Source organism: Dendroctonus ponderosae, unplaced genomic scaffold (genome assembly GCF_020466585.1).
Source record: "Dendroctonus ponderosae isolate FM_Combo_2020 unplaced genomic scaffold, Dpon_F_20191213v2 Dpon_F_20191213_2, whole genome shotgun sequence".
NCBI lineage: Eukaryota > Metazoa > Arthropoda > Insecta > Coleoptera > Curculionidae > Dendroctonus > Dendroctonus ponderosae.
In genome coordinates, this window is record NW_026018165.1 from 6342478 (window position 1) to 6369126 (window position 26649).

General features: G+C 32.7%; 3 protein-coding genes across 12 annotated transcripts; 1 reads left to right on the forward strand and 2 right to left on the reverse strand.

Moving 5' to 3' along the window:
• Positions 1-165: 165 nt before the first annotated feature.
• On the forward strand, positions 166-6241 carry LOC109538262 (serine hydroxymethyltransferase). 3 transcript variants are annotated; one of them, XM_019905419.2, is made up of 9 exons: positions 166-332; positions 1875-2101; positions 4314-4459; positions 4532-4662; positions 4765-4960; positions 5022-5204; positions 5260-5390; positions 5479-5653; positions 5801-6241. In XM_019905419.2, the coding sequence occupies exons 1-9, from the start codon at positions 285-287 to the stop codon at positions 6034-6036; spliced, it is 1473 nt and encodes a 490-aa protein (XP_019760978.1). In that variant the 5' UTR covers positions 166-284; the 3' UTR covers positions 6037-6241. The 3 variants fall into 3 exon arrangements, with proteins under 3 accessions (XP_019760978.1, XP_019760979.1, XP_048519913.1); XM_019905420.2 differs by having other exon boundaries at positions 317-662; XM_048663956.1 differs by lacking the exon at positions 166-332 and adding an exon at positions 741-779.
• Positions 6161-14082, reverse strand: LOC109538264 (katanin-interacting protein). Its single transcript, XM_048663955.1, has 17 exons — positions 13689-14082; positions 13497-13631; positions 11520-12093; positions 11205-11466; positions 11035-11147; positions 10781-10983; positions 10139-10243; positions 8691-8888; positions 8491-8628; positions 8305-8439; positions 8055-8254; positions 7804-7967; positions 7576-7747; positions 7328-7500; positions 7035-7276; positions 6843-6976; positions 6161-6616 (listed from the first exon to the last, which is right to left on the reverse strand). Exons 4-17 carry the CDS (start codon positions 11429-11431, stop codon positions 6505-6507), a joined length of 2316 nt encoding a protein of 771 aa, XP_048519912.1. The 5' UTR covers positions 11432-11466; positions 11520-12093; positions 13497-13631; positions 13689-14082; the 3' UTR covers positions 6161-6504.
• A 696-nt stretch (positions 14083-14778) lies between these two features.
• On the reverse strand, positions 14779-24664 carry LOC109538258 (GMP synthase [glutamine-hydrolyzing]). 8 transcript variants are annotated; one of them, XM_019905411.2, is made up of 13 exons: positions 24546-24664; positions 20737-20853; positions 20060-20246; positions 19883-20000; positions 19489-19642; positions 19292-19429; positions 19007-19238; positions 18313-18472; positions 18075-18219; positions 17783-18012; positions 17104-17410; positions 16830-17018; positions 14779-16173 (listed from the first exon to the last, which is right to left on the reverse strand). In XM_019905411.2, the coding sequence occupies exons 2-13, from the start codon at positions 20833-20835 to the stop codon at positions 16072-16074; spliced, it is 2061 nt and encodes a 686-aa protein (XP_019760970.1). In that variant the 5' UTR covers positions 20836-20853; positions 24546-24664; the 3' UTR covers positions 14779-16071. The 8 variants fall into 8 exon arrangements, with proteins under 8 accessions (XP_019760970.1, XP_019760973.1, XP_019760969.1 ...); XM_019905414.2 differs by having other exon boundaries at positions 24434-24664; XM_019905410.2 differs by lacking the exon at positions 24546-24664 and adding an exon at positions 22125-22224.
• Positions 24665-26649: the final 1985 nt, after the last annotated feature.

A 26649-nucleotide genomic window follows, 5' to 3' on the forward strand; every position in this document is an offset into this window, starting at 1 on the left:
ATCTAACTAATTGCCACAAAATCCTGAGCACTGATTTAAAACCAAATCTTAATATAACAAAAAAGATGTCGAAGAACGACCCCCTGCTAATTTTGATTAAAGGCCAAAGGTTCATAAATGTATGATAACAGCCAGATAACTAAGACAGTTTGTGAAATAAACAGACAATAATTCTGTGAGTATGTGAGACTATTTTCCAGCACAAATATCTTCACAGTATACATGTATTTTTCATTTACTGATAATCTAAACTTGTGCTAGGCAACCTTTAAGTTCAAAACGACATGTTTTCCCGCTTTTCAGCCACGTGTAAACACCTGTTGACAGAAGGGGTAAATATAAACTAGTTTTTGTTATTTTTTTATTTCTCTTGGACTAGATTGTGTAAATCCCATGTGTAAAGCGTTCGGCAGCCGTAGATCGAAAGCAGTTGAATTGCAACATTTGTTATTTCATTTCTGTGTAGCAATTGATAATTGTGTAATTGATTTATTTGACCCTTTATGCGTTACTGTGAGGTTATCAGATCTGAATAACATTAATAATTTTCTTATAAATTGAATTGAACTATTTATATTCCATTTACAAGTCTTCTACACGTGAGTTACGTGTTTGGTGGGTCAATTTTAGCTGCATTTCGGTCACCAGTTATTTCTTATAAGGTTAGTAAAAATTAACCTATTTGATTTGTTGACACAATTTTCAATGTATTTTTTTGTCTAAATTCGGAAAAAATGAAGATATTTTCGGTGCTTCGACTGGGATTCAGCGCTATTCAAGTTTGTATTTATATTAGTTAATTTGCGTAAATTGTACAGTTAGTTTGAAACAGTCACGATTTTCATATAATTCCATAGATTTTGTATAGAAATGTCTGAAAGTAACCCAATTATAGTTATAATATTCAAGTTTCCCTAATGAAAATGATAGAAATCTCGAAGAACAATGACTACAAAGGAAAATTTTAGTTAGTTTAATTCATATTAGCACAGAAACGTCAGGAAATATAAAAATGTAATATTTTTTAAAACTTCTTGACAGTACAAGTTGAAGGCGATTTTAAATGTTTTTATAAGACCCAATTATTGAGGATCATTGTGATAATAATGGGAAATATAACTTGTGCAATTTAACAGCTTCTTTCATTCAGCGCGGCTTTATCAACACTATTCTTTATTCTCAAGCACGTAATTTACCACATTATTGCAGCAAACCAGCCAATATAATGGTGCAACACAATTGAAGTTTTTATTGTTTCGATACGTTTCTAAATTGCAGCGTGTGGAAATTGCCTACTAAGTAATGCTGGTCAATTCGAATTTACCAGATACTTTTACCTTTACATGCAGGAGTGGTAGGAAACATTGTAACAATCGTTTTTTGCTTTATAAACATATGTCCAAAAACGAATTGTTTTCGCGATAAAGGTGTTGACATTAAACTAAAATTTTGCTCTTTTAGAAAACGAATAAAACCACCAACCCAAATTTTTTCGGCTTTGTTTCCGAGTTGTTCCACTCATAAATTGTGAGAATTATTGCTTGTTGCAGTAAACTAACCAGTGATAGCGTAATCGCGCTTCAAAAATACTGCATTTTTTTAGATGTATTTCATACATTCCTGAAAATCCATTAAAATCATCTGAAGCGATTTACATATTAGGTAATTAACGATTTTAAAACAATTTTCAACAGTCTGTATTCAAATATTCTCCATTTTTCATATGCGTTTTGAAAGCAAAACGTGATTATTGTAGTCTCTCCTATCTACCCTAGAAAGTTGATGGTTTAATTATGGAACACTCTATATAAAAATCATTAGTATTTGCAATTTTCGAAAGAACTTTTCTTAATGGATTTTTATTCTTGTTTCAGAGTCAAAAAGTATTATTTCGACAAGTAGACAGGATGAGTTCGAAAATCTTGCACCAGACTGTATGGGACAGCGATCCTGAATTATTCGAAATTATCAAGGCTGAAAAGCAACGCCAACTAAAAGGCTTAGAATTAATTGCATCGGAAAATTTTACCTCAATGGCAGTATTAAATTGTCTCAGTTCCTGCTTGACGAATAAGTACGCTGAAGGACTACCAGGGGCAAGGTAGGCATTGGCTTGGTTTTTATTATTAACAATATCTTGTTCTTCTTCCATCTCCGTTGTAGGAAAATACGCTAATAATTTTTTTTCGTACTGACAAATTCTTTTCTGGGTGCGTTTTGGTTAATGTTCGTTTGGTTGATTGATCCCATTGGAATTTTGCAATTTTTTTCCGTTAATTGTATTTCTTATCTTGGATGCGTTTTTAATAGCTTGTGGCCCGTCCAAGAATGTTTATATAAATATATTCTCTTTTTTTTTGCCGGTGAGGTTTGGGAAATATATTCTTAGTAGTATGGTGTAGCGACGTAACTCATTAGTCTGGTCTAATTGTTGCCTTATAGAATACTAATTCGAGTGGATTGATTCCTGTAGCGAGTAATAATACTTTGGGAGTGCATACTCTTAGAAAAACGGCGGAGGCAAAAAAGTTTTATTTTTACTTCTAAGTTAAAGGAGAAAATTTAATTTAAACTGAAACGCCACTGGCTGATTCTGCCAGATAATTACTGAAATTCCAGTTGCTTGGTTTGTTCATATACTTTGACTTTAACATTCGCATATTCGGATGTTTGTATGCAAAAATATGTATATTTCATCTCCTAAATAATTTCGCTGCCAACGACTAAGTAATATAGATTTTTCATATTTTTTTATAATTGTGGCTTTTCTGAAATACCTTATCACCGATTTTTTCAAGATTCGTAGCTTTGCTTATAGTTAGAAAAACCTGACTTTTTTCTAACTAGATTAAAACTCTTAAATCCCATAGCAAATTTATTGAGAAAGAATGCATACCATTGGGTTTAATTAAAATTCACTATTTTTTGAGGCATAACAATTTGTTGTCTCCAAGATTTTTCCTCTTATTGACTAGCGAAAAAATAAAAACCATTTTTACTCCATTACAAACAATGCTCCCAAATTTAAAAACAAAATGGGTTAAGAAAAACGTGAATTATTTTTGAAAAACGGCAATTAGAATTTAGTACCCTGTATCTTGCAAGCAATGCCTTTCCTGGCTTATGTTTAACTTCTTAGATATTTTTTTATATATACTGAGCTGACGATTCACCCTCCTAAATATTGCCGCATCTTTTTGCGACATAAATACCTTGTATGTTTCGTGTGGTTGTTATTTTTTTTGATCAACTGTGATTTCCAAGTCTATGAAACACTACAGAAACACGTAAGCTACTTGGTAGGTTTTTCGTTAATTTTCTAAAAACAGAAACTGCATCTGTTCAAAATCTTCCCGATCTGATCCCCTGGAAAAGTAATGTGATTATTAACTTTTTACAAAGTTGTGCAATACGTAGTTTATTGTAATTTCATTTGCCTCGAGATTTTCGGAATGTTCAACTTTTTGAGAATAAGCTGTCGAATTCTTCTGCTGTTTCTGTAACTTTATTAGTTGATCTCTGGTGTGTTAATTTAAATCATGGGATTATTATTTAAAAACATGTTTTAAATGTATTCTAACAATTTAAATATTACCTAATTGTTGCTAAAATTAGACGTAATTGATAAGAGAGTGAAAATCCTGAACAAATATGTTGTTGGTCGAGAGAGTCAATATTACACAGAATATTGACGCTTATTATCTTACTCATATCGATGTGATCGATTTTGGAATATTTTTCAGCAATATGTTATAGAAAGATGAAAAGTTAATAAAAAAAATTAAAAATATCAATTTGCCAAGAAATTGTCACTTAATAATTAATTGCTTATCCATATCATATTAAGTCAAACATCCGTATCACTCCTAGTTAGTATTTCCTGATCTGCTTTTTCTAATTAATTTTAAATACATATATTGAACCCAAAAAGGAGACGGCAGATGAGGCAGAAATAGAAGACGTTGATAACTCAGACTATGATTTTATCGAAATAGTAACAGTAATCATGTTGGGCTGCTAACTAGAATTACTTTGACAAGCATACTTGAAATAATAAAAGATTTGTAAAAATATTACTAGCGGACTTAAAGGGACTTAAATTTCTAAATTTTTTTAAGTTAAAATAATATTATTTTGGGTTGTTTGTTGTAAATGTTTTGCATATTCACCCGAACCAGCTACAATAAGAATTAATTCTATGGTAGGATTATGTATTAAGCGCCAGAAACTGAAAGTATGTTTTATGTTTACTATAAATCTTAGTTGTCAAAACGCAAAAAAAATCGCATTCTTGAGATATTTCTTTTTTTTAGGTATTATGGTGGTACTCAATTTGTGGATCAAATAGAGTTATTATGCCAAAAGAGAGCGCTTGAAGCATATAAAATATCTGCTGATGAGTGGGGCGTTAATGTTCAACCTTACTCCGGATCTCCAGCTAATTTTGCAGTGTATACAGGTAATTCTCATACATCTGATGAATGTGTAAAAAGTTATTTATAAATTGAATGCTTATGAACATTTTTTCCAGCAATTGTCGAGCCGCATGGAAGGATTATGGGATTAGATCTTCCAGATGGTGGGCATTTAACTCATGGATTTTTTACTCCCGCAAAAAAGATTTCAGCCACGTCTATTTTCTTCGAATCCATGCCATACAAGGTAAATCCCACAAACCGTTAAAAACCCAGTTGGTTTAATTCTCAAATTGGCAATAAAATTTATTTTTAATTTTATGCCTTCAATATCTACTAACTTTTCAAGGTCAATCAAGAAACAGGCTTGATAGATTATGAGGCTTTATTAAAAACAGCTCGTCTATTCAAACCGAAGATTATTATAGCCGGAGTCTCCTGTTACTCAAGAGCGTTAGATTATAAAAAATTCAGAGAAATTTGCGACGATGTCGGTGCTTACCTAATGGCGGATATGGCACATATATCAGGCTTAGTAGCTGCTGGTAATAAAGCTAGTTTTGTGAGATTTAGAGCATATTTCCTAATATTATAAGAAATATTTAGGTGTTACATCAAGTCCGTTTGAGTACAGTGACATCGTCACAACCACTACCCACAAAAGCCTTCGAGGGCCGAGAGCTGGAGTAATTTTCTTTAGAAAAGGGTTTAGAACGAATGCAAAGGGAGACAAGATTCCATACGACTTGGAAAGTAAAATTAATCAGGCTGTATTCCCTTGTTTACAAGGTAGACATTCCAAGAGATGTATAATGTGGTTGTTTATACTTAATTTTTTTGTTAGGTGGCCCCCATGAAAACGCAATTGCTGCTATCGCAACAACATTCAAACAGGCTTCAACTCCAGAATTCAAGGAATATGCTCAGCAAATTATAAATAATGCAAAACAGTTAAGCGAATCACTTCAATCTAAGGTAAACTCTCATGTGCATTTATCCTTAAGTTCTTTATTCACGTGATAAATCAACAAAACCGGTTTTTTATCTACTGTTTTTATTTCAGGGTTACAAAGTAGTGACTGGTGGAACAGAAGTTCACATGTTGCTGCTCGATTTACGGCCATCTGGAATATCAGGAGCAAAAGCCGAATATATTCTGGAAGAAGTGTCGATTGCGTGCAATAAAAACACTGTTCCTGGAGATAAGAGTGCTTTGAATCCTTCCGGAATCAGATTAGGTGTGTATGCGAAAATTTCAGTATCAACTTTGAAAACAGCTGTGATGCAAAACTTGTAATCAATATAGTTGTAATCAATAAATTCCTATTGCCACCTTGAACACATGTAAATAACTTGAATATCTGATACAGTGTGTCTTTTAATAGGAACTCCTGCACTAACGACCCGTGGACTGAAAGAAAGTGACATGCAACAAGTTGCAGCATTTATAGATCAAGCAATCAAACTAGGCAAGGAGATCGGCAAAGAGTCGGGACCTAAATTAGTCGACTTTAAAAAGTCTGTTCACTGTGGTGAATGGAATTCTAAAGTCGAATGCCTTCGCAATGAGATTGAAGCATTCAGCGAAAAATTCCCCATGCCTGGATATGATTGTTACTAGAAATCGATTACTGATCAGGCAAGTCTTTAGGCCTAAGGTTTGCATTAATGTTAGAACTTTATTATTTTCGGTACACTGTCATAGTACAGATGTAAGCTGTGATTTTCAAATCATTAAACGACAATCCGTGTGCTTATACATTAATCATATATTATTGTTTGTATATCATGCCACAACTTTTTATTACATTTATTATATCATACAATATTGTTTTGTTTTAATTAGATAACTGAGTTATTGGGTCAAACAAAGACCAGTGGTTAAAGATTAAATGCCAGAAGGGTAAATTAAATAATAAGGGATATCGGATTAATCTAAAAATTAATTAATTAAAGTTGCGACCGGAATAAAGTGAGTTTTTGCGAAAGGCAAAAAATAGTTTGTTAGTGCAGTAACTAATAAACTAAAATAGCTAATTTATCAAAATATGAATTAATTTTGGTATGGCGTAAATGGTAAATCCGCGTTCTATTTGAAACAAGGACTTATGCATGTCATTGGCCTTAAACTTTGATCAGCCTCCTCAGTGTCTGGTGAGCTCTTGGTCATTTGTGTGGTGCTCGGCACTGATATCGTTTTGCTGCAACAATTTAATTTAATAAAGTCGTTATTATCAGACTGCATGGTAATATTTGCTAGTTTTTCAACTACTGAAATTTTTTAATCCGATAATAATTTAGTTTTCCCCTTTTAATATGGCAATATAAAGACATCACTGTGAATTAGTGAACCTAAAAATTCATTTTACATGCTGCCCAATTTTTCCCCGACATGCTGCCCAAGTCGGAGCATATTGGAACAAATACCTGTTTGAATCATAATTTTCATCATCTTCACTTTGCAATTCGGCATCGTTTAGAAATATCAACTGGCATCGATCCTCTTCTTCGCAAAATTGGTTTAGTGTGCCGTTATATACCAGTAAATCGTCAATTAAGATCTAAATTAGAAAAACATCATCATAAACAACTTATTATCAATATAATCAAATGAATCACCCCAAAATCTTTCACTCCCCTACTGGAAGTTTTCGAATAATTCCACATCTTTACATAAGAAATGGCTATCGGCATGTCCATTACAATATAGACCCTATTTAGGTGCTTCGGTATTCGTGGTGCCAACCAAGAATGGCAACCCGAGTCGTTCTCGTTGTCATCTTCTATAAGTTTTTCTGGCGTTCGCGGATCGTCGCTTACATTTGGTAGCACGTTTACACTTTCCGGATAAGCGCAAACATCTAAAAGTCATTATTTTCAATGTTTTCATTTGAATTAGGAAATATTAATACTTTGTTCCTCAAGCACAATTAGGTCACCATTATCATCGTACAGTTTAATGCCGTTCAAACCACAGTAGTACTGATCGCCCCATGTTGAATAGATTACGATTTCCATTACAAAACCAAAAACGCAATCAATTGTTGGAGAATACACTTTTGGAATTATGCCTTGTTCAACAAAGCTGGTTGACCAAACATATTTATTCAGGTTATTAAAAACTAATTTAAAAGCGCAGTTAACACAACATGTTATCTACCTTATATCCTGTACAAAATCGTAGAATGAGTTGCCAGGAGCTCTTCGTAGTAAGAAATAGTCGCTATTAAGTGAAGGATTAGTAATTAATTGGTTATCCAAGAATATTTTAACAATCTTGACTCCGGCATAGCTGAGCTCTAGATTTTCATTGTAATTCCATACTCTGAGCCCTAAAGCGAACCATTAATTTAGCATTATTTCTTTGACTTAACCTGATGGAACATACCGGAGAGATACTTAAATTCACACAAATCAATAGAAATAACCACGTTATCCTGTTGCAAGGGAACACACCACATATTTTTCGAATCGGTGGTAACATTTTCCCTATTTACCAAATTTTTCAAATTTTTGCTTTTCACATTGCTGCTCAGCTGTCCGTACTTTAAGCTACGATTGGTAATAAAGTAATTGCCGAACACCACACACTTCTTTCTTAATTAATCCGGGCATTTGCATTACAAGTAAGGTACCTACCTTAAAATATTATCTGTACCTTCAACAATCTCAATTCCAGTTAAGCCTGTTGCCAAGGGATTTTCCCAGTTTTCCACTAATATCAAATCCAAGGTTCGAGCGCCTAAAAGGATTTGCTCTGGAGATCCATCTAGTTGAGATTGTTGTTCAGTATTGGCTGTACTTGATTTAGTAGAAGGTAAACCAGTCACAGGACGAATCTGGAAGATTTTAACGAGTAATAAATGTTTTCTCACTAATAGAAAATTACCTCAGATAATAGAACTGAAGTCGGAGGTCGCTCGTCTCTACTGGGCGAATGCGGTTCATATGTCATGCTTAAAAATGAAGAATCATTGAGGGATATTTTCTCTAAGATTATATCGTCCGTGGTAAATAAAATGGTCTGTAAATTGAGATTTATGACTTTCAAGGATTTTCAAATATCTAGATTTACATCTCCAAAATTCTGCAATCCTCCTTGTATCCCTCCACACGCTTTAGCAATTTCTCCCTTAAATATAAGCTCGTCGTCCAAAAGCATAACGATATCCTTGGCACCTCGATATGAATGAATCCTGGATTTATTATAGTTCTGTTAAGACCAAACACATTGTGATTTATCGAGCTGTACTAGCAAAGATGGTTTCATTTTACCCAAATTCTGACCATAGCAATGGTGACAATGTTTTCAAATTCAATTGTAATAATGTGGATTCTACCCTGGTAAAAGGGCGCCAGCCAGATATGCAAATCATCTTTTGTTCGATTTACTCCGTCTAATAAGTTTGATACCACTCGAGGGTCATTTTGGCATTCTGGTAAAATATTCACATCAGAAGGCACTGCAAAAATCTAAAAAGTAGCCGTACATTTTAAAGTTCCTATTTTCTTCTTCATAAGGTAAGTTATTATTATGATAAATTTATTTAAAACCGAGTTTGTTTTTTTGGAAAAACCTTCAAATACGTCTATTTTTATTTTAGGTTGTCCGTTCTCTGACAATAAATTATTTTTTACTGGGTGGCTCAATAAGTTACGCTTATCTATTTAATATTTTCAAATGTAACACTTTTTGTATCTCAATTTGAAAACATGAAATTTCCGGTATGTTTCTAGAACTATAATGAGCACATGTTTACATAAACTTGGAAGAGAAATTTGCGATTGCACATAAACTATAACCGTCGAGTTCTCTCAAAATGTATGTCGTGCTGAAAAAACACTTGTTTAGAAAACAAAACAACAAATCAAAGAACATGTTCACATTTTTTTTGTTGTCTATAAGAACATTCAATTGTGTTTGTGTTGTTATTTTATATTTTTTATTATTGGCTAATTCCTGTTTATATGTTCACACAGAAATAGAATAATAACCGTACTTAAAATAAGTAATAAATGCGGTTGCAATGTTTGAGAGGAATTTAACTAACATTAATAGACATTTTGCTAACGGTATGGATAAATAATAAAATAAAATGTTGATAGAATCTAAACAAAAGCTGATATTGCAAACTGTTTACTGATAAGAAAGAAAATAACATTTCAAGTTTTGCGTAAGTGACAATGTTTTGCTATATTTATAACAAAAACTTTGTCAAAAAGTTTCTGTTTATTATGCAAAATAAAAAAACTGTGCAAAATTATTTACACAAACTGAAACCGCACCCAAACAAAATAGATTTAATATATTATCGTGAATGAAGAAGATCCCGACCGGAAATTAGAGCTTTGAAAAAATATTAATAAGATTCAATTTCGTCCCTCAAATTTTAAATAAGATGTTTCTCCCAGCAACTGAAAAACTTTCTTTGTTATGTTTAATTTTTAATCGGTCCTTTTCAGAACGGTTTAACAGAAAATGTTCAGTCGCAAATTTCTCGATAATTGCTGAATTTAGGAATAAGATATGAGAAGAAGGGTACGTAGAAGTTGATGCAAAATTCAAAAATTAAACACAAATGAGTGATTCCATGTAAAACAATTCAGTTGAGGCGTAATTTTTTCACATTGAGTTTTTCATTATTTTTTCTAACCCAAACTGCTGACTTATTGCAGACACCAAAATGATTGGAATAGGAATAATGAAACACAATATCAATTACCTGTCTAACATTTGGAACTTCACCATGCTCGTTAAATATTTCTATTCCGTTTAATCCCACATAATACTTATCGCCCCACGTAGTTAAAATATTAATTGTTAAGACCTAAAAATGTTTAAACAAGTTGAACAAAGTTGAGATTAAAGAATCTATTATGCCTACATATAATCGAACTTCCCCTATTCCGATCACCAGTTTAAAATTAATATAATTTGCTTAAATGTTTGTGCTAGATTTTAGATGTTTTTTTAATAGTATGTGATAGATTACATCATTAGTTTAAAATTTAAAAATAGAGGTTTACGATGTAGAAGTAAAACGTATCCTAATGTGTTTAACTCTCAAGAATCAGAAAAGTGTCTTTATTTAATTCTTCAGACTGTCTAAAATAGTTCGTGCCAAATTATATGGTCTGTTTTGGAAGATGACAATGCAGTGTCTATTTTTTTTGTGGGCTCTATTATATTTAACCTATTGTTTTATTTAGACATTGGATTATGTTGTGGCTTTGTGGCATGGATACATAATGTTTCTCTGAATATTCAAAAGATTCTGCTTTTATCAACGTTTTACCGTTTGGTAATTCTTTTGAGTTCTCTTCATTCAATTCGTTTTCAAAATCTCCTATAAAGTATTGCTCACCTGTCCTTTAGGTAACTCTGGTATAATAAAACTGTCACCTCTCCTGGCAATATTTGAACAAACCCAATCATCCTTTTTATCACGATAAAAATTTTCATCTTGTGGATAACTAGTCCTCCTGTCGATAAATTGGTCCTTGCTTTTCGAATGGCTTTTGTGCACTTTCGGGCTTAATTGTTGCAGTTTGCTTTTTGTTCTAGAACCTGAAATAACATTTACTTCATTGCCATTTTCTTCAATAATACCGTTATTACCTGAGCTAGTAATCCGTTCATTTTCAAACAGGAGCTCATTGATCATCATTTCTCGGAGCTGGTACTCTTCGTCTAATCGCGATTTGTAGTCATACATTCGTTTGTCGAACTTGCTTTAAATGATACGAAAAATCAAATGGCTTTAAATTTAATATTTTGCAATGAATCACCTGCTTGGTTCTCTAGTACTGTTACTGATATCCATACTACTAGACTTTTCATGGGAGCTTTTCAGTCTATCACTGGAAACTGTTTCAGAAGATCTGGACTTGGAAATTCGATACGACGTTACAATAGATTCTTCCGGTTGCAGATGCTTGAAACGAGCCCTAGCAGTGTGTTTTTCTGCAGCTTTTCTAATATTTCCGTATTCATACAGAGGCAACGCATTAGACATTTCACTTTTACACCTTTCTCCCACTTCAGTAATGCCTACAAATTATCCTGTTAATTCAAGATAGATCCAAAATTAAATTATCACTCACTGCTTTCCGGTGAGGATGGCAAATCAGGAATGTCCCATAAATTATCTAGAAATTTGTTATTTTATTTAAATTATATTTTATCTGATCAAAACCCACATACTTACGGCTTTCGGGTGCACTCTATTCTATCTACACTCAAAAAAAACCGCGATATAACAACGAAGAAAGCTACATTGAATCGTTAAAATTAATTTATTCTTTTATCGGAAAATATACATAAAGCGTTTTTTATTTATACATTACATGCACATGCTGCTATGTCTTACCCGGTATCAGATCGCCTGAAGCTGTAAACCCGGGATTGCTGGAAATTCGTGTATCGTTGTCCGCTAGTTTTTTCTCTATAGGCAATCGGCCTTTATGGGACTGATTAAATTCGCTCAGGCTTTTCCAGGACTTTTCCAGTTGTCTGTCAATGTTGGAAACAGTTTCTATTTCGAGATTTCCTTCCAATTTTGGCACCACATAGTCCGACATAATTGTTAGGTTTGGCGGCTGTTTTTCTTTATAGAGATCCAAAGCGACCGACGATCTTCGCCCATATTTTGCAGAATTCGATGTGGAACTGTTTACGCTTAAAATAATTTCAATGTTTAAGTAAATAAAAAGTAGTGAGTTTTCAGGAATTAATAGAGCGACGAATATTAAGTAATGTTTTTCTAATGCTCTAAAGTAATTGAAAATATATGTACCTAGATGCAACTAAAATGTTTTTGAATTTTTAGAAAAATGTTTTTGGAACTTCAATATTTTCGACATTTCCATCTAGATATACGAATGAGACACAAATAATACGATTAAGTAATAATAAATACGATTAGGTAACGGCTAAACCAATTGGATGAAAAATGTATGTTCTTTTACACTGACATATTCAATCTATGTAATTCCATGAAAAATATAAATTTTTAAAACTTATGTTTAACTCTGTTATTATGTTTACACTTTGTTTAGCAGAAGAACCTCACAAGCATTGATTGTTGCAAGTTCTTCTTGTCCACTCAAAAAAAAAACATGGAAAAGTAATTTACCCGTCATTATTTCACATATCTGTCCTGAAACCTTTCTGGAAATTGGACGAAATTTACGAAACAAATAATGTTGCGATAGTAAATAATTCTTAATTGCAGAGGCACAAAAAAGTTTGTAACATGGTGCATATACATGGTGTTTCATGTTAGTTCCACTCTCTCAAATATCGATTCTAGGATTGATTGTATGAAATTAATAAATGAAAATGTATTTCTATTCATTTTCAAAAGGTGCCACGAAAACGGATGTTATTTTTTTGAAAAAAGAAATTTATTAATTTATGAGTGATTTTTAGTACCTATCATTTTTATGTATATCATGATTGCTTAATTTATCATTAATATTATCTAGCCAGTTTATCTTTCTGATATGTTTCTTATGTGACTACGATATTTCTAAATAATTACCCTCAACATGTTAAATGAGTAAACTTCAGCCTTTTGTAACCAAAAATTCATATTTTGCAAACATTTATAATTTATTAAAAGGTATATAATGAATAAAATTATTTTTCTTTGCCGTTTGACTTCTCGAAATAACAGCAGATAAGAGCAATAGGTACTTATTTTTTCTTAAACAAATTTAGTTTTAATATGATTTATTGCCAATGAAATGATTATATAATAAATACAATACTACCATATTCAATTTCGAAACAGTAAAAAGTTATAAGGTGTCCATAAAAAATACACTCAAATTTTAATCGTGATGGTTTGAGAACAACCAAAGTGTGAAATTGAAAATATAGCTCTTCAGCCAAAACGTCTATGACAATATCTTCATATTTAAGGAAATGAAAGAAAGGATTTCGAACAAAACTAAGATGAAACACGTTTAAGTAAAAGTCATTATTTGGCTGTGAGCTTGAAAGCTTAACACGACACAACTAAGTTATCCGGCATTTAAAAAAAAATAACTGATAAATGTCTTAAATAATGTAGGTACCTTCTCGGATCTCCAATTTTTCCTTCCATGTATGGTATTCTATTTGGAATATTTGAGGTGCTAAAGTTAAGTCCAAACGGCATTTGTTCCTTCGATTTATTTGCCGGATCTTCAAAATATTCGCGAGAAATTGTACTAGAATTTGCCATATTAGTCAACACTTCAAAAGCATCAAAACGCCTATTTGCAAACCTTGTAATATCTTCCAACCATTTTGGCACTTGTCCACCCATGAATGAGGATTTTTTTTTAGAAGAACTTTCAGGGGTATTTTGTGCCTCCTCTTTGCTGCAGACGCCTTTACTTTCTTCCATTATTATCAAGAAGTAAAAACCATTAAGTGGTGGTAGGAGCAAAATAATAAAATTTTATATATTACAAATGTAAACTTGGAATTTTCACATGTTTCTTTGAGTAAAAGATATAATTCACAGTGATTCACTGTTATTTAGACATTGGCGGTTTGTTTGGATCGGCTAGTATTCCATTGTCGCTTGAATCCCCATGGCAATCGTTACAGGGCTGGATTTTATTTCGGCTAGATTAAAACGTATTATAAAAGCAAAGCAAAAAAGCAACTGGAAGTTAGAAAACAAATAATTTTAGAAAATTTACATGTCGATGTCGATCAGATAATTTTTTGCGGGAATTTAATCACAATTAAAACTGAAAATCAAACGTAAAAATTCCTCTATTCATACATAGATTTATCAGTATAGAAGATACCAAGAGCAAATCGTTTTTTGTATGTTTGCAGTTTGCTCGTACTTCTAAACAAACCTGATGAGTTCGACCACTTAAACCTATTTAGAAATATTGCAACTATTAAATCTCGACCGTGATTCATAAGCATTGAAAAAGGCAGAACATTTTTAGACCAAAAACACGGTGTAAAACGAAAAGAACTCCAAAATCAATTAACCTTTAATTACACATCTTTTGCGAGCTCCGTTTTTAAGGTTTTTATTTAAATGGGACAATGAGGCTTGGCCTCCATGTAACGCCCTAGTTAATGTAAAATTTATAACAGAATCTGGAGGGCGGTTTCAATCAATCAATCAATACATTATCTAGCTATTGCTAAGGGACTGGATTAGTTTTGTTTCCTGAGCATTACTAAAAATATGTAGTAAATGCTTGTTTAATTGGAAACGTTCAACACTAATTCATATTATAGTTGAAAACGTAAATATTGACCAAATTACCAACTATTGTAGATGGTAGACTTACCTTTCATTTAAGTTTTAAATTATTGCTAACTATGAAATAACAACACTCAATGTCAAATAAACTTCGTGCTGTATTAAACAGAATTTATTTAACATAAAACAATAAATACGGCATACAAAAAATGCTTTATTACAATTGAAATTTGAAGTATAATTTTTAACAATTTCGTCCGCTCCTTTACTAGGTTTTCTTTCTGTAAATCTTAAAAAATTGAAGAAAAAATCATCAGTTTTGTTGATGAATGTTTAACACAGTGTTGCACATAAGGACAAGTAAACTTCTCTAAGTACTTATTTAAGATATTAAAATGAAAACGACTTTTGACTGAATTGAAGTAGTTGAATATACTGATAATTATTTTCTTCGTATAAATTAGGATACAATTTCGTAACAATATTAAGGTGTAAATATTATTTTTAATGGATAATGTAAATTGTAGCACAATTTGTTCACATTTTTACGATGTGCCCATAAACGCAATTCAAAAACCGTGACGCTTTTGATAGGCACGAAAATTGAACTGTGTACAACTTTTTTAAGCGTACCAACTGTGACCGCTTTGTCTACTGACAATGTAATGAGACTTGTAATGCCGCAGTGATGAGTGATAATAGAAAAAGTTAAAATAATATTAAATTATGTAATCGATTTGAGTTTTTGATTGAGCCGAGTAAATATGATTTACACTGGAAAACACTGGAAAAAAGAAAATAACAAGAATATAAATGAAACGATAAAACGAAATATAATGGAGTATCCTCGAAATATCAAGAATAATCATATACCACTAATTTAATGACTCTATAACAAAATATATAACTCAATTAATTAATCGGACATTGGGGATGCGCTATTCAAAAATATCAGTGCAAGTTTTTATGAAATATATTCCTTTTTCGTCATAGCTCAAGTAATCCAGCCGGAGTTGGAAAAAGTATCTTGTCGAGTATGAAATAAAAATTAATTTCAGCGAAATAGAAAGGAAATCATCTAGTAAGAGTTACCGTGTTACAGTAATAAATACTAAAGAAAATATGTAAACAGCCCCGCTAAATTACCTAGTACGTACGAAATAAACGATAACACAATTATATCGACCTCTATTGGTTCATAAAATATCTCAATCGATCTTCAAATGACGTTGGATTTGAACTTGCACTTCATTACTTAGAGCCTGGTTTTGATCATATTCCCAAAACACTTCACTGTGATGCACCAATAAAGATCGGATATATTTTCAATAAGTTTCGTGGCAAATTCGTCGAAGGTGGCCAATAATTAAGTAAGGAATCAATAGTTTATACAAATTTGTTGCTGACCACGACACGGATGTTGAAACGCTACATCATTCCCATTCGGTAGTTCCAGGAGGCTTCGAGGTTAAATCGTACAGAACTCGTGAAATGCCCGGTACTTTTTCTACTTCTTGAACCATTTTCTGTACCACCTAAATAAAACAATAATCGTTTAGTATACATCTGTAATAATAAGTTTAATATATCAATATTGTTGAGCTATTACTGATGCTAAAATAACAAAACAATGCTTTTTTGTCAGAAAAAATGCTTATTAAGAAACAAAAATATACCACTGATCCAGTTTCCACAGCAAAAACTTCAGATATTGTATAGTTTCTTATATAAATTACATGTTCAAAAAATGTTTTGTTAAGGAAGTAGAGAGTGGAGTGAGAATATAATTATTTGTGGATTAACTGGTGAAGGTATTTCGAGCACATTTACTAGGCGTTAATTGCCAACGAAGAAACACATTTTTGCTTCAGCAGTAGCGTCTATACAAGCAAATTGCAGAATATTTTACCGCTCCGTTAATGCTTTTTTATAAAATAAAAGCAACTTTGGAATTTACGATCTAGTTTGGATTGTTCTCAGAAGAAGGAAACTAAACTTAACTTTCACGAAAAAAATGTTATCAACGTGATAAATCGACGAGTTAAATGAAAATTAAAAGCGCTGGAGGGTTAAATTTAAATTTCGCTCAACCCATTATGTACAAATCACTACAATACTTGGTCTTGGTACTATAACCAATCAGGCTTAATTAATTGAAAAGCAAGAAATCATAGTGATTTGGTAAACTTACCTCAATTGGAAGCTCCCTGCCAGGTAGCGCTGCCGTACCAGTCATGAAATCTTGGGTGCAGAAGGGACGAATTACTATCGACCGCTGACACGATGGTATTCGAAGCGCTTGGTCGCGATCGAAATGTAAAGGAATCAAGATCACAGCCATTTGGCTCACTGAGCCCATGTGTCCGGAACTGTGTAACACCTAAAAACATATATGGTACATTATTCCCGCATAACTTTTACGTCGAAAATTTGCAAAATAACAACTTAGTAGAAGGCTGACTTACCCCCATAGCTGCATCGTCGCACTGCCTTAAAGTCGCTAAAACATGGCTAGTCAGGTAAGTAGGTGTGACATCTGGTAAAGGTTCTTTAACCACACCACCAAATACATAACACACGCGGTTGACGTTCCGGCACACACGCGGCATCAAGCGAGCCAAAAATAACATATCTGACCAATCGGGTTCTCGTTCACTGGATACACCTACAGCATACGAGTAGGTGCGTCGATCTCCTTGAACACCTACAGTACGTACTGGCAGCAATGTGGCTGCAAGACGTTGTTTGGATGATATTCGTCTAAGCATGAGCCTGTAAGGAAAAGGTCAAACATATCAGGTAAGAACTACCATCTAGACAAGGTAAACATTACACTCGTAATACTAATCTTGATCTGCTAAGTTAGTAGGTAAATCAGAACGAGGCAAGAGACCTGCTGAACTCAAATGTTTTTGGTTTTGTACCAACAAGTATTCTTATAAATGCTAAACCTACTATGAAAACAATAAAGGAGAAATTAATGAAATTTGCTCAAATTAATAAACGTTGATAGCGATGTTTCAAGCGGGTTTACAAATACAGGTTAATTTTCAGGACAAAAATAGAATTGTATTGTGTATTTTTAATAGTTTTCATCAACATCAACGCATCATTCAAAAATATTGCCCATACATAATGACTTACCGCTCCTCATCAGTAGTAACAGCTTCCACCCTATTGAGCAACGCATGCTTCTTCTGAAGCATTTGATCAAACTCGACTAGAATTTTAACAAGTACTTGAGTTTCTGAAAAATCTCGCTCCATATACGGTTCCTCTGCGCATAAGATTCGAATGGCCAAACCGGGGCCAGGGAAAGGATGTCGCATGACCAGCTCGGCAGGTAAGTCCAAGTCTTTTCCTATTATCCTAACCTGAATAAAAAAAATAACATGTATCTTATATATCTGATAAAGGAAAGTTAAACAAAACATACCTCATCTTTGTGAAAGTCTTTTAGAGGTTCTACAACTCGGCCTTCTTCTCTTAACTTTCTTATCAATCCGGAATCGTTATGATGCGTTTTGATTGTGTCCGCTTTTCCTGATACAAGTGAGGACGCTGATTCTATCAAATCAGGCCTGCAAGACAATCCCTTTTTAATCTCCAAATTGTTGCTTGATTTAACCTTATTAAAATCACTATATGGACAGCACATGTTTCAATATAATCACCTCAAAGTTCCTTGTCCTAATAACACTTCTTCAGGCTTCAATTTTAGATCCGCGATTATTTCGTCGGATATTTTAACAAAAATATCTCCTATTATTTTTCGTTTCTCCTCTGGATTCGCCGTGTTACATAACATTTTAGTAACGCGTGTTCTTGCATTACCTACAGAAAATGTTATTTGTAACAACGTATATGTTTAAATATACAATTTAACACAAGCAATCGAATAAAAACAGGGTGCTTGTGGAAAAATTACATTCATGGAGATTTTAGGGAAACCAGTCAGCAATCTTTTTCAATTTTTGACGATGGGCCCAATTCAAGGATTTGAATCTCAACATAAGCATACGCATTATAACATAACAAGCATACGCATTATAACCAATTAATCCTTGATCTAAACGACTGTACAAAGACATATGTGAAAAAATCAAGCTTTTCAGTAGAAAACAAAACAAAAACACTTTGAATAATGTTACTGCAATAAATTTCAAAGGTGAAATAGAAAACGATTAATGTTTTTTTATACCTACAAATCTTACTTCATTGTCAAGATTTCTTCGTTGGTTTCAGAAATAGCCATTAGGTAACTTCCCGATAGACACCGTTAATATATTGAATTGCTTAATGACGACAAGAAGAGCGTGTGAATTCAAGATTGATTTGTCACCATCCTACATACTAAAACATACTAACCGTCTTTATCAATAGGAACCACTGTGCTGCCTTCAGAGAACGTCGCTGCCGCTTTGATCACCTTTAAGTCGAGACCTAACTTCTGCAACGAATCGTGTACTTTGGCGCTCTCATGTTTCCTCATAAAACCATTGTCAATGTGAATCGCAATGACCTGATCTGATCTTAGGGCTTTGTGGAAAAGAGCTGCGCAAACTGTACTGTCTACACCGCCACTAACTAGCAGAAGGACCTAATAAAACATTTCCATAGAATGTTTCAATGTTTCGTTATTATCAATACTACCTTATTCATACCAACTGTTTCCTTTATATATTTGATACATTGCTCCTCTCGATTTTGAATTGTAAAGTTCCCGGTTAGTGCACAAATGTCAAAGAGAAAATTCTTCAACATTGTTTTGCCATTAACGGTTAAATCGACCTAGAATTAAGTGCAAGGTATTACTTCTAGCAACGAGTTTCAGTAGCATAAATTTTTACTTCGGGATGAAATTGAACCCCAAAAAGGTTTAGTTTTTCGTTACTAATTCCCGCTATGAAAGCCTGAGATTGTGCTATTGGCTTAAAGCTGTCTGCTACTTTTTCTATTGAATCTCCATGGGTCAATAGGACTTCTTGAACTTTGTCTAATCCTCTATAAATAAGAAAAACAAATTTAATAAAACCGTTGAAATTTCTTTCATAAAAGAAAATAACTGATTTTTAAAGTGTCATTTCAGGTGTAGCTAGAGTTCTATGATCTCAACAAACTCCAGTTGTTCCAGAAATATTTTCTTTAGGAGGATTGTATCAGCAATGTGACCAGATGGGACTTTCATTACTTTCTTATGCCTCCAACTAAGTGATATATAAACAATGATTGATTTTCACTTACTTGAACAACAAACACTTGGTGTTGATTTCTATTAGAAACTGACCATCTTCTCTACTCTCTTTTCTCATTACAGTTCCACCGAACTCCTTGTTCATCATCTGCATACCGTAGCAAATACCTGAGAAAAAATAATAAGCCGTAAAAACGCATTGATTTTATATTGGAAGTATGCTATACCTAGAACAGGAATTCCTATTCGAAAAATATCTGCATCGTATCTGGGTGCATCTTCCGCATACACAGAGCTTGGCCCGCCTGAAATGATAATCGCTCTATATGATGCTTCCTTGATGGAGAAAGCTGGCGTGTCCAGGGGCAAGATGTCGGATTCGACATTCAATTCTCTAACTTTTCTATCGATAACCTGGAAAATAAAAATTATTGAAAGTTTAAGTGTATACCTGCTTTTACCATCAAATTTTTTTATTAAGATAGCGCTAAACTTTGAACAGTGACATCTTAACAATATTGCTATAATATCGGTAACATAAATAATTAAAACCGTTGGCCTCAGTAACTAGTTATTAGTGTTTTCTGAAGCAGTGATTTTGTGTGGGAATCAATATTCAATTCTCATGTTCATTAGAGCAAAAGAATCAACCAACATGAGAAAATGCAGCTATTGTTAAATACTCGCTAGAGAATAATCGTGCATATTTACCTACCGAATGAGAACTGAAACCTGATAAAAGCAAGTTCAATTTCGAACTTAAATTCCATAATATATTTATTTAAACTTTGTTCGCCGCTTTGCTATAGAATTTCTTTCAATGTGAAAATTGAGTAAAGCAACTCAATCTTTTTTGAACATTAATCCGATAAATGTTCAAGTAAACAGATGAAAATACACTTACCTTCCCATATTGGGCACCAGCATCCAAAATGCAAATCTTCTCTGTATTATGCCCTCCATTTACGTTCATGTATTGACCTTCTGGATTTATATTGTGCATAGCTCTGCTCCAGCAACACTGAAAAAGAAACAAACATTTATTTCTGAATTAATGATATAACATTTACAGACAATAACAACGCAGTAAATATTTGAAAAAACTACCTGAACAAAAGTAGAAAGTAACTTCGTCTAATTAAACAACGCTCTGAATAATCACTTCATGTGAGTTCTAATGTATCATTAGTTAGTAATTTTACCTTGTTCAATATTCGTTTATTAGCAAATAATTCGTTTCGTTACTGACGCATTACTTCAAAATGTTGCAACATTTGCTTACTATTGATATAAGCTGCATTACGAAAATGCCAATTTCCTAATCATCGGCCCAAGGAAATTTAATAAAACTGATAAGAACTGTTTGGCTACTTCTCCAAAAACCATACATACATGATCATGAAGAACTATGAACAAATAACTTCAAACTTTTGAGAAACCTACTTTTTTGACAATTTTCTTTATACATAACGTACTTAATAACTAAAAGTAAAACTGACATGTTTAATTTCCTTATTATTCATCTGTTTGATCCGTTTTATGTAACCTTGTAATCTGTAACTTTGACCTCATCAGAATCCCATTTAAAAATATCGTTGGATGCTCATAAGATGATAGCATTCAAATCTCGAACAGTGTTACTAAAACCTATTCAGATTGGACATAGGTAATCCTAATTTGATTCAACCAATTCATATATTTTTGTCTGAGCTAAAGCAAATTCTAATCTAAGTAAGAGAGAGAACGTACCAAAGTTTTAACTATAACATCGCCAAAACCCATAAAAATAATTTGTAAACAATGTGACTCTTCAAACGCTTACAGTACACTGTTATCAAAAATGTAGAATTCAAATTTATGATACCTATCTATAGGTATAACAATGAACATATCAGTTTGCATATCGACACACAGATGTTAGTTAAATGACCGAATTAATATGCGAATGAGTTTTTAATTAAGCAACCCCACATATACATGTATTAGCTTTTTAAATTTTTCCCAACATGGGCTTTTTGTTACCGCTATATTCGATTTTTTTACAAATCGAAATAAACACTTAACATCTAAATCTGGCGCATTAGAGTTTTCAAGCAAAGTTAATATTTTTTTCAGATAATGGCTTATTAAAACCAAATATTTGCAATAAATGTTAGGGTAAAAAACTCCAAGACAAAAATAATAGACAACAGTAAAACCGGTAAGCTCACGACATAAAAACAAAAACTCCAACTAGTTAAAGATGCTCTACAAGTTACCAATAGATTTAAATTCATTCCTAGGTCATTATACCTCTGGATTAAGCCTATATGAACTAACTATACACAAAAGAATTGCAACAATAACTTCAACACGCTATTTTCATCTAAAACTGACAATATCTAAATTTAAACTCCCGAGATGTGAGTAAGCAAACTTTTGGCACAAACGTGACGGTGGTATATTTTTGTTATGATAATGCAGCGAACTGTATTTCACTTTCTATTGGTTTGGATTAGTGGTTTGCGATTCATTTCCAGAGATTCCACTAGTTTTCATTATAAATTCGAATTCAAACACTAAGGTTAAGTATTGCAGAAACAAAAATATCAATAATGAAACTACTAATAAATAATCGATCTACGATAAAGTATCTAATGATGGCACCTAAAATAAATATTAATTTACGTAGTTTACTTACGATTATGTACCTAAAGTTTTACGATAGGTTTAACATGATATCGAGGATTTTAAATTTAATTTAACTTTGTTGCATAGAATAGATTTGAAAAATGATTCTTTCTAGCGCATAGAAATCCTGCGAACTTACTTGAAAAGGAGAAATTAATTTGTGTGCCTGGGAAAATGTTCGATATTTGTGAATGAGATGTTTTAAGCCTGGACAGTCAACAACGACAGAGATATTAGTTTAAAAAGGTTATTTTTATTTTACCAGGGCCATGTCTATATGATTGCATTTAAAAAAATATTTTATTGCCATTAAAAATTGATCAGCACATAATTTCAATCGGCTTAGGCTTTGGCGTATTTATTAATACGTGAAACTTTAAACATTTTTAATGAAAGTTGAGCTTTTTACTTAAGAAGAATTATACATAATTGCATTACAAGTTATTATGCAAACAGTACTGAGACATTCGTTGCTTCAAAAAGCAAGTCTCTCAAGAGAAAATAATGTGCGAAGTCTGACTTAGCTTTTGTTGAGACAAAATGTCTGGTTTCTAATCTATAAATGGTCAAAGTTCTTTAAAAATATATATATTTTTTTTAATATCGGAAGAATGTTAAGATCAATTTTTAAAAAACTTGCTCCTATTTTGTTCCTACGTAAGATTTAGATTAAGCTTCCGCGTCCATCTCTTTTGGGCAAATGGTAATTTCTTGATTCTTGTAAGACAAAAATTACTAGAACTTTTTACTTGATAGCTGAAATTACCTTCATTTTTGTATTGCATCCATTAAGACTTTTTCGAGATTTTTCTGATCTTTGTAAAATTCCGTTATGTTCAAAGTTTATGCGCCAAAAATGTTGTTTTCTCAGCTCATTGACTAAGCTTAAGTTCTATTTTCATTTAAACAATTGATTATTCTGAACAACCACCAATGACAAAAATAATGTACAAACGAATCATATTTCAAATAATCATGAATAAGAATATATTAGAAGAAAGAACAAACAAAAGAACTTGATCGATTGTGTTTCTAAAATATCACATTAAAGTATACAGGGTGATCCTAAATAAGCATCGCATCGGAAAACTGTGAGTTCATCATAAAGAAACACTTTTTCCATTTTTCTCTCCGTGTTTTCGTTTTCGAGGTATGTATATTAGGTAAATCATTTAATTTATTTGTAAATTTTTGCGAATATGTTGGGAACCGTTTGAACTACACGACTGAGCCGTTGCACCCACATTTCAACTATTAACAGCTACTTTTTGCACTCCCTTCGAATTCAACGTGCCAATTTAACGAATTGTGTGTTTTTGTTCCTAAAAAGGCATTAATCTCGAAAATGGTTAACTTTAAAGCAATACACCAAGAGAGCACTTTTTGGTGTAACATTAATTGGCGCTTCCGTAAGTATTTGCAATTAAAATTTTTGAATGGCCATAAAACAAGTTTCAGTGAATTATTTTACTCATTAATCAGACTTAATGCAAAGTGATCTGAGCAGAATAACTCAATAAACTATTATTTTTTAAAATACTGAATGAATTGCCGCTGGCTACGAAAGTGTAGTGTACTTGATGTAAGGTTATGTTAACATAAATAAAGCACAAGGAAATAAAATAACTGAAACCTTTCACGATTGCAGCAGATTAACAAACAAACCGTGAACGATTACATGAAACTGTTGAAATAACGAATTTAAAGGGCAATGATATGCGATAGATATGCAAGACAAAATGTCAATAGATGGATTTGTAAAGTCACTAAAAATGTATAAGGAATACATATCTTAGCTATTCGCTTGTAGCCAGAAGTGCCATAAGAAAGTGGTATCATCCAGACCCGGATGGTTGCATTTAAAATCCACGTGTGTACCATAAAATAGGCAAAATAATATTGTGACATAAAGTACCATGACCTACACGTACCTGGCCCTTATGGCTGAAATAATGTTAATAAAACCGGCAAAATTCGATGAAAAACCCACTTGCAGTGCGCACGCTTTGCCTCAGTCTATACCTGTACGTAACAAAAACTCACCTCAGTACTAAAAACAACAATTATTTAACAGGAAATATAATTATTTTTTCTTAAACACCGTAACTTCACATTACTGAATAGCGAACCGAACAGAAAAAACTGTATGACAAGCGACATTACCGATTGAATGGACATGTCAAAGGAATTGCTGAATTAAACTATTGAACACAGATGGCGCCCAGATGTTTTGATGTATCTCTTTTCCTCCCATGGTTTTATGTAGTGGGCAGTTTGTGTCGCACTTTTTCCAATATTGGCAAATCTCAAAGGAATAGCAGAAAACTATACCGCTTATGCATGGCGGAACTGTTACGGCTCAAAAGATGGCGCTACGATATCAAAGTACTATAGGAGGTTATTCAAAAAGTGCGGAATTACACTAATAAGCAAAATTTGTATAATTTAATTAAACCCTAAGGCTAATGATTATAATTTATATAAATTTCGCCCACATTCCAGCGCTATTCATTTTTAAGTAAGTTAGTTTTAATTGCAAGTAATTATTTTTTATAAAAAAAATATATATTCTACTACAAAACCGAGTACGCACTATTTGCATCCAGTTTTTTTGTATATATCCTATAGAATGCGGTGTTATTGTGTTTAAGTCAAGACCCAACTTGGTTGTTAAGCTTTTTCCTGAAAGCAAACACAAACTTTATCTTTCGAAAGCGTCATAATCGGTTTAGATCCTTATAAAATGGCAAAATTATTCTCAAGGAATTAGTTATGAAATATATGGTAAGTCGATTTCGAAAATATGTTCCTTCTATTCGATGTCTTTATAAAGTTTTACATTTTACACTTTAATAAAAGGCTCTTATTACTAACTCAATTTCTACGTTTCTAATAGCGTCTAAACAGGGACTCTAACAAAAGTTTTGCGAATTAAGGTTCCTGGCTATTCTAGTTGCGTTCTTTCCGACAATATTAGTCGTCACCCCCTGTAGATTTCTATATCCTGTTATCGCAGCCGGTGGCAAACATTCAGTCGACCTGCCCGCCCCGACGGCTGTTCGACGAGTTCCCATTTCTAGAGTGATTGAACGCGAGGGTTCAAAAAACCAAAAATAGGACAATACGAGGCGGAATTTAAAAGTATGAAGCTGAGCATGGAGGAAAAGCGCCTCAGTGAGAGAATAGGGAGATTTCAGTTCACTAATAATTGCAGGCTGTAACTGTATTAATACCAGAAAGTATTTCCGTTTCATAGGAACCGGAGCCGGTGAGATCAGGCTTTGTTGGGATTTAATTTTAATTTGTAACCTATGAAATGTGCACTGTTTACCAATCAAATATTTTTTTGCCGTTTTTTTTATAAATTATTTAAAAGTGTATCTTGGATATATTTTATTTATGTATTATAGGAGAACTGATATGTTTGAGAACTCGTGGATGTACGAGAGTGTCACTGAATCAACGGAAGCAAAACCGGATTAAATTGTGCCAAGCTTATAAATAATCAGTCACAAATAACGGCAGGCACAATCCTTATTAGTGGCAATCCTAACTAAAAAGGAAACGCGCATGTGCAGATGTCAATTTAACGGCGGCACTTATAAAATTAAATTTTTTTTTGGAAATAAAATATTTAATTTTTTTCGTAAATTTGATAAGTGGCATAGCTGCAATGTGTGTTCCACATCTCTCTAAAAGAATTTGAAAAGTTCGGGCTTTCTTCAGTTAAAACTGTACAACTTGGTATCGCAGAAATAGTATTTTGAGTTTGCAAAGATAGTAGTCGATTGAAACATCAATGTAACTTTATTCCTTTATAAAAAATATATTAAAGCAATGCATTAAATTCAAGTCTAATTCAATGTGAGTCAAATTGAATAACATCTCTTACAAATAAAAATAAATTAAAAATATAATAAACGGCCAGAACCACCATTTACTTACAATACAGCAACAACGGAGTAAAAAATAGAATAAAACCAAACAAAAAATTGAAATCGCTGAATAAATCGAGTTTAGAAAAGACAACAGAAATATGCAGCTTGAAAACTATGAAAAATAATAATACATTATTTAAGAACCAACATAATTTGGCTCAATTAAGAAACGCAAGACATTCGCTCAAAAATAAATCTATCTATATCTA

Bases quoted from the DNA above. Each gene is read 5' to 3' on its own strand.
- LOC109538258 (XM_019905407.2), bottom strand. From the start codon at position 21,614: ATGGGTTTTGGCGATGTTATAGTTAAAACTTTG. The intron at 20,247-20,736 runs GTAAGTGTATTT...TTTATTTTCCAG, and splicing joins CTGGTGCCCAATATGGGAAG to GTTATCGATAGAAAAGTTAG. The intron at 20,001-20,059 runs GTATAGCATACT...ATTTTTTCTCAG, and splicing joins AATAGGAATTCCTGTTCTAG to GTATTTGCTACGGTATGCAG.
- LOC109538262 (XM_019905419.2), top strand. From the start codon at position 285: ATGTTTTCCCGCTTTTCAGCCACGTGTAAACACCTGTTGACAGAAGGG. The intron at 333-1,874 runs GTAAATATAAAC...TTCTTGTTTCAG, and splicing joins AACACCTGTTGACAGAAGGG to AGTCAAAAAGTATTATTTCG. The intron at 2,102-4,313 runs GTAGGCATTGGC...TCTTTTTTTTAG, and splicing joins GAAGGACTACCAGGGGCAAG to GTATTATGGTGGTACTCAAT.
- LOC109538264 (XM_048663955.1), bottom strand. From the start codon at position 11,431: ATGTCTAATGCGTTGCCTCTGTATGAATACGGAAATATTAGAAAAGCT. The intron at 10,984-11,034 runs GTAATAACGGTA...ATGTTATTTCAG, and splicing joins TGAACGGATTACTAGCTCAG to GTTCTAGAACAAAAAGCAAA. The intron at 6,617-6,842 runs GTATTTGTTCCA...AAATTGTTGCAG, and splicing joins GAAAATTATGATTCAAACAG to CAAAACGATATCAGTGCCGA.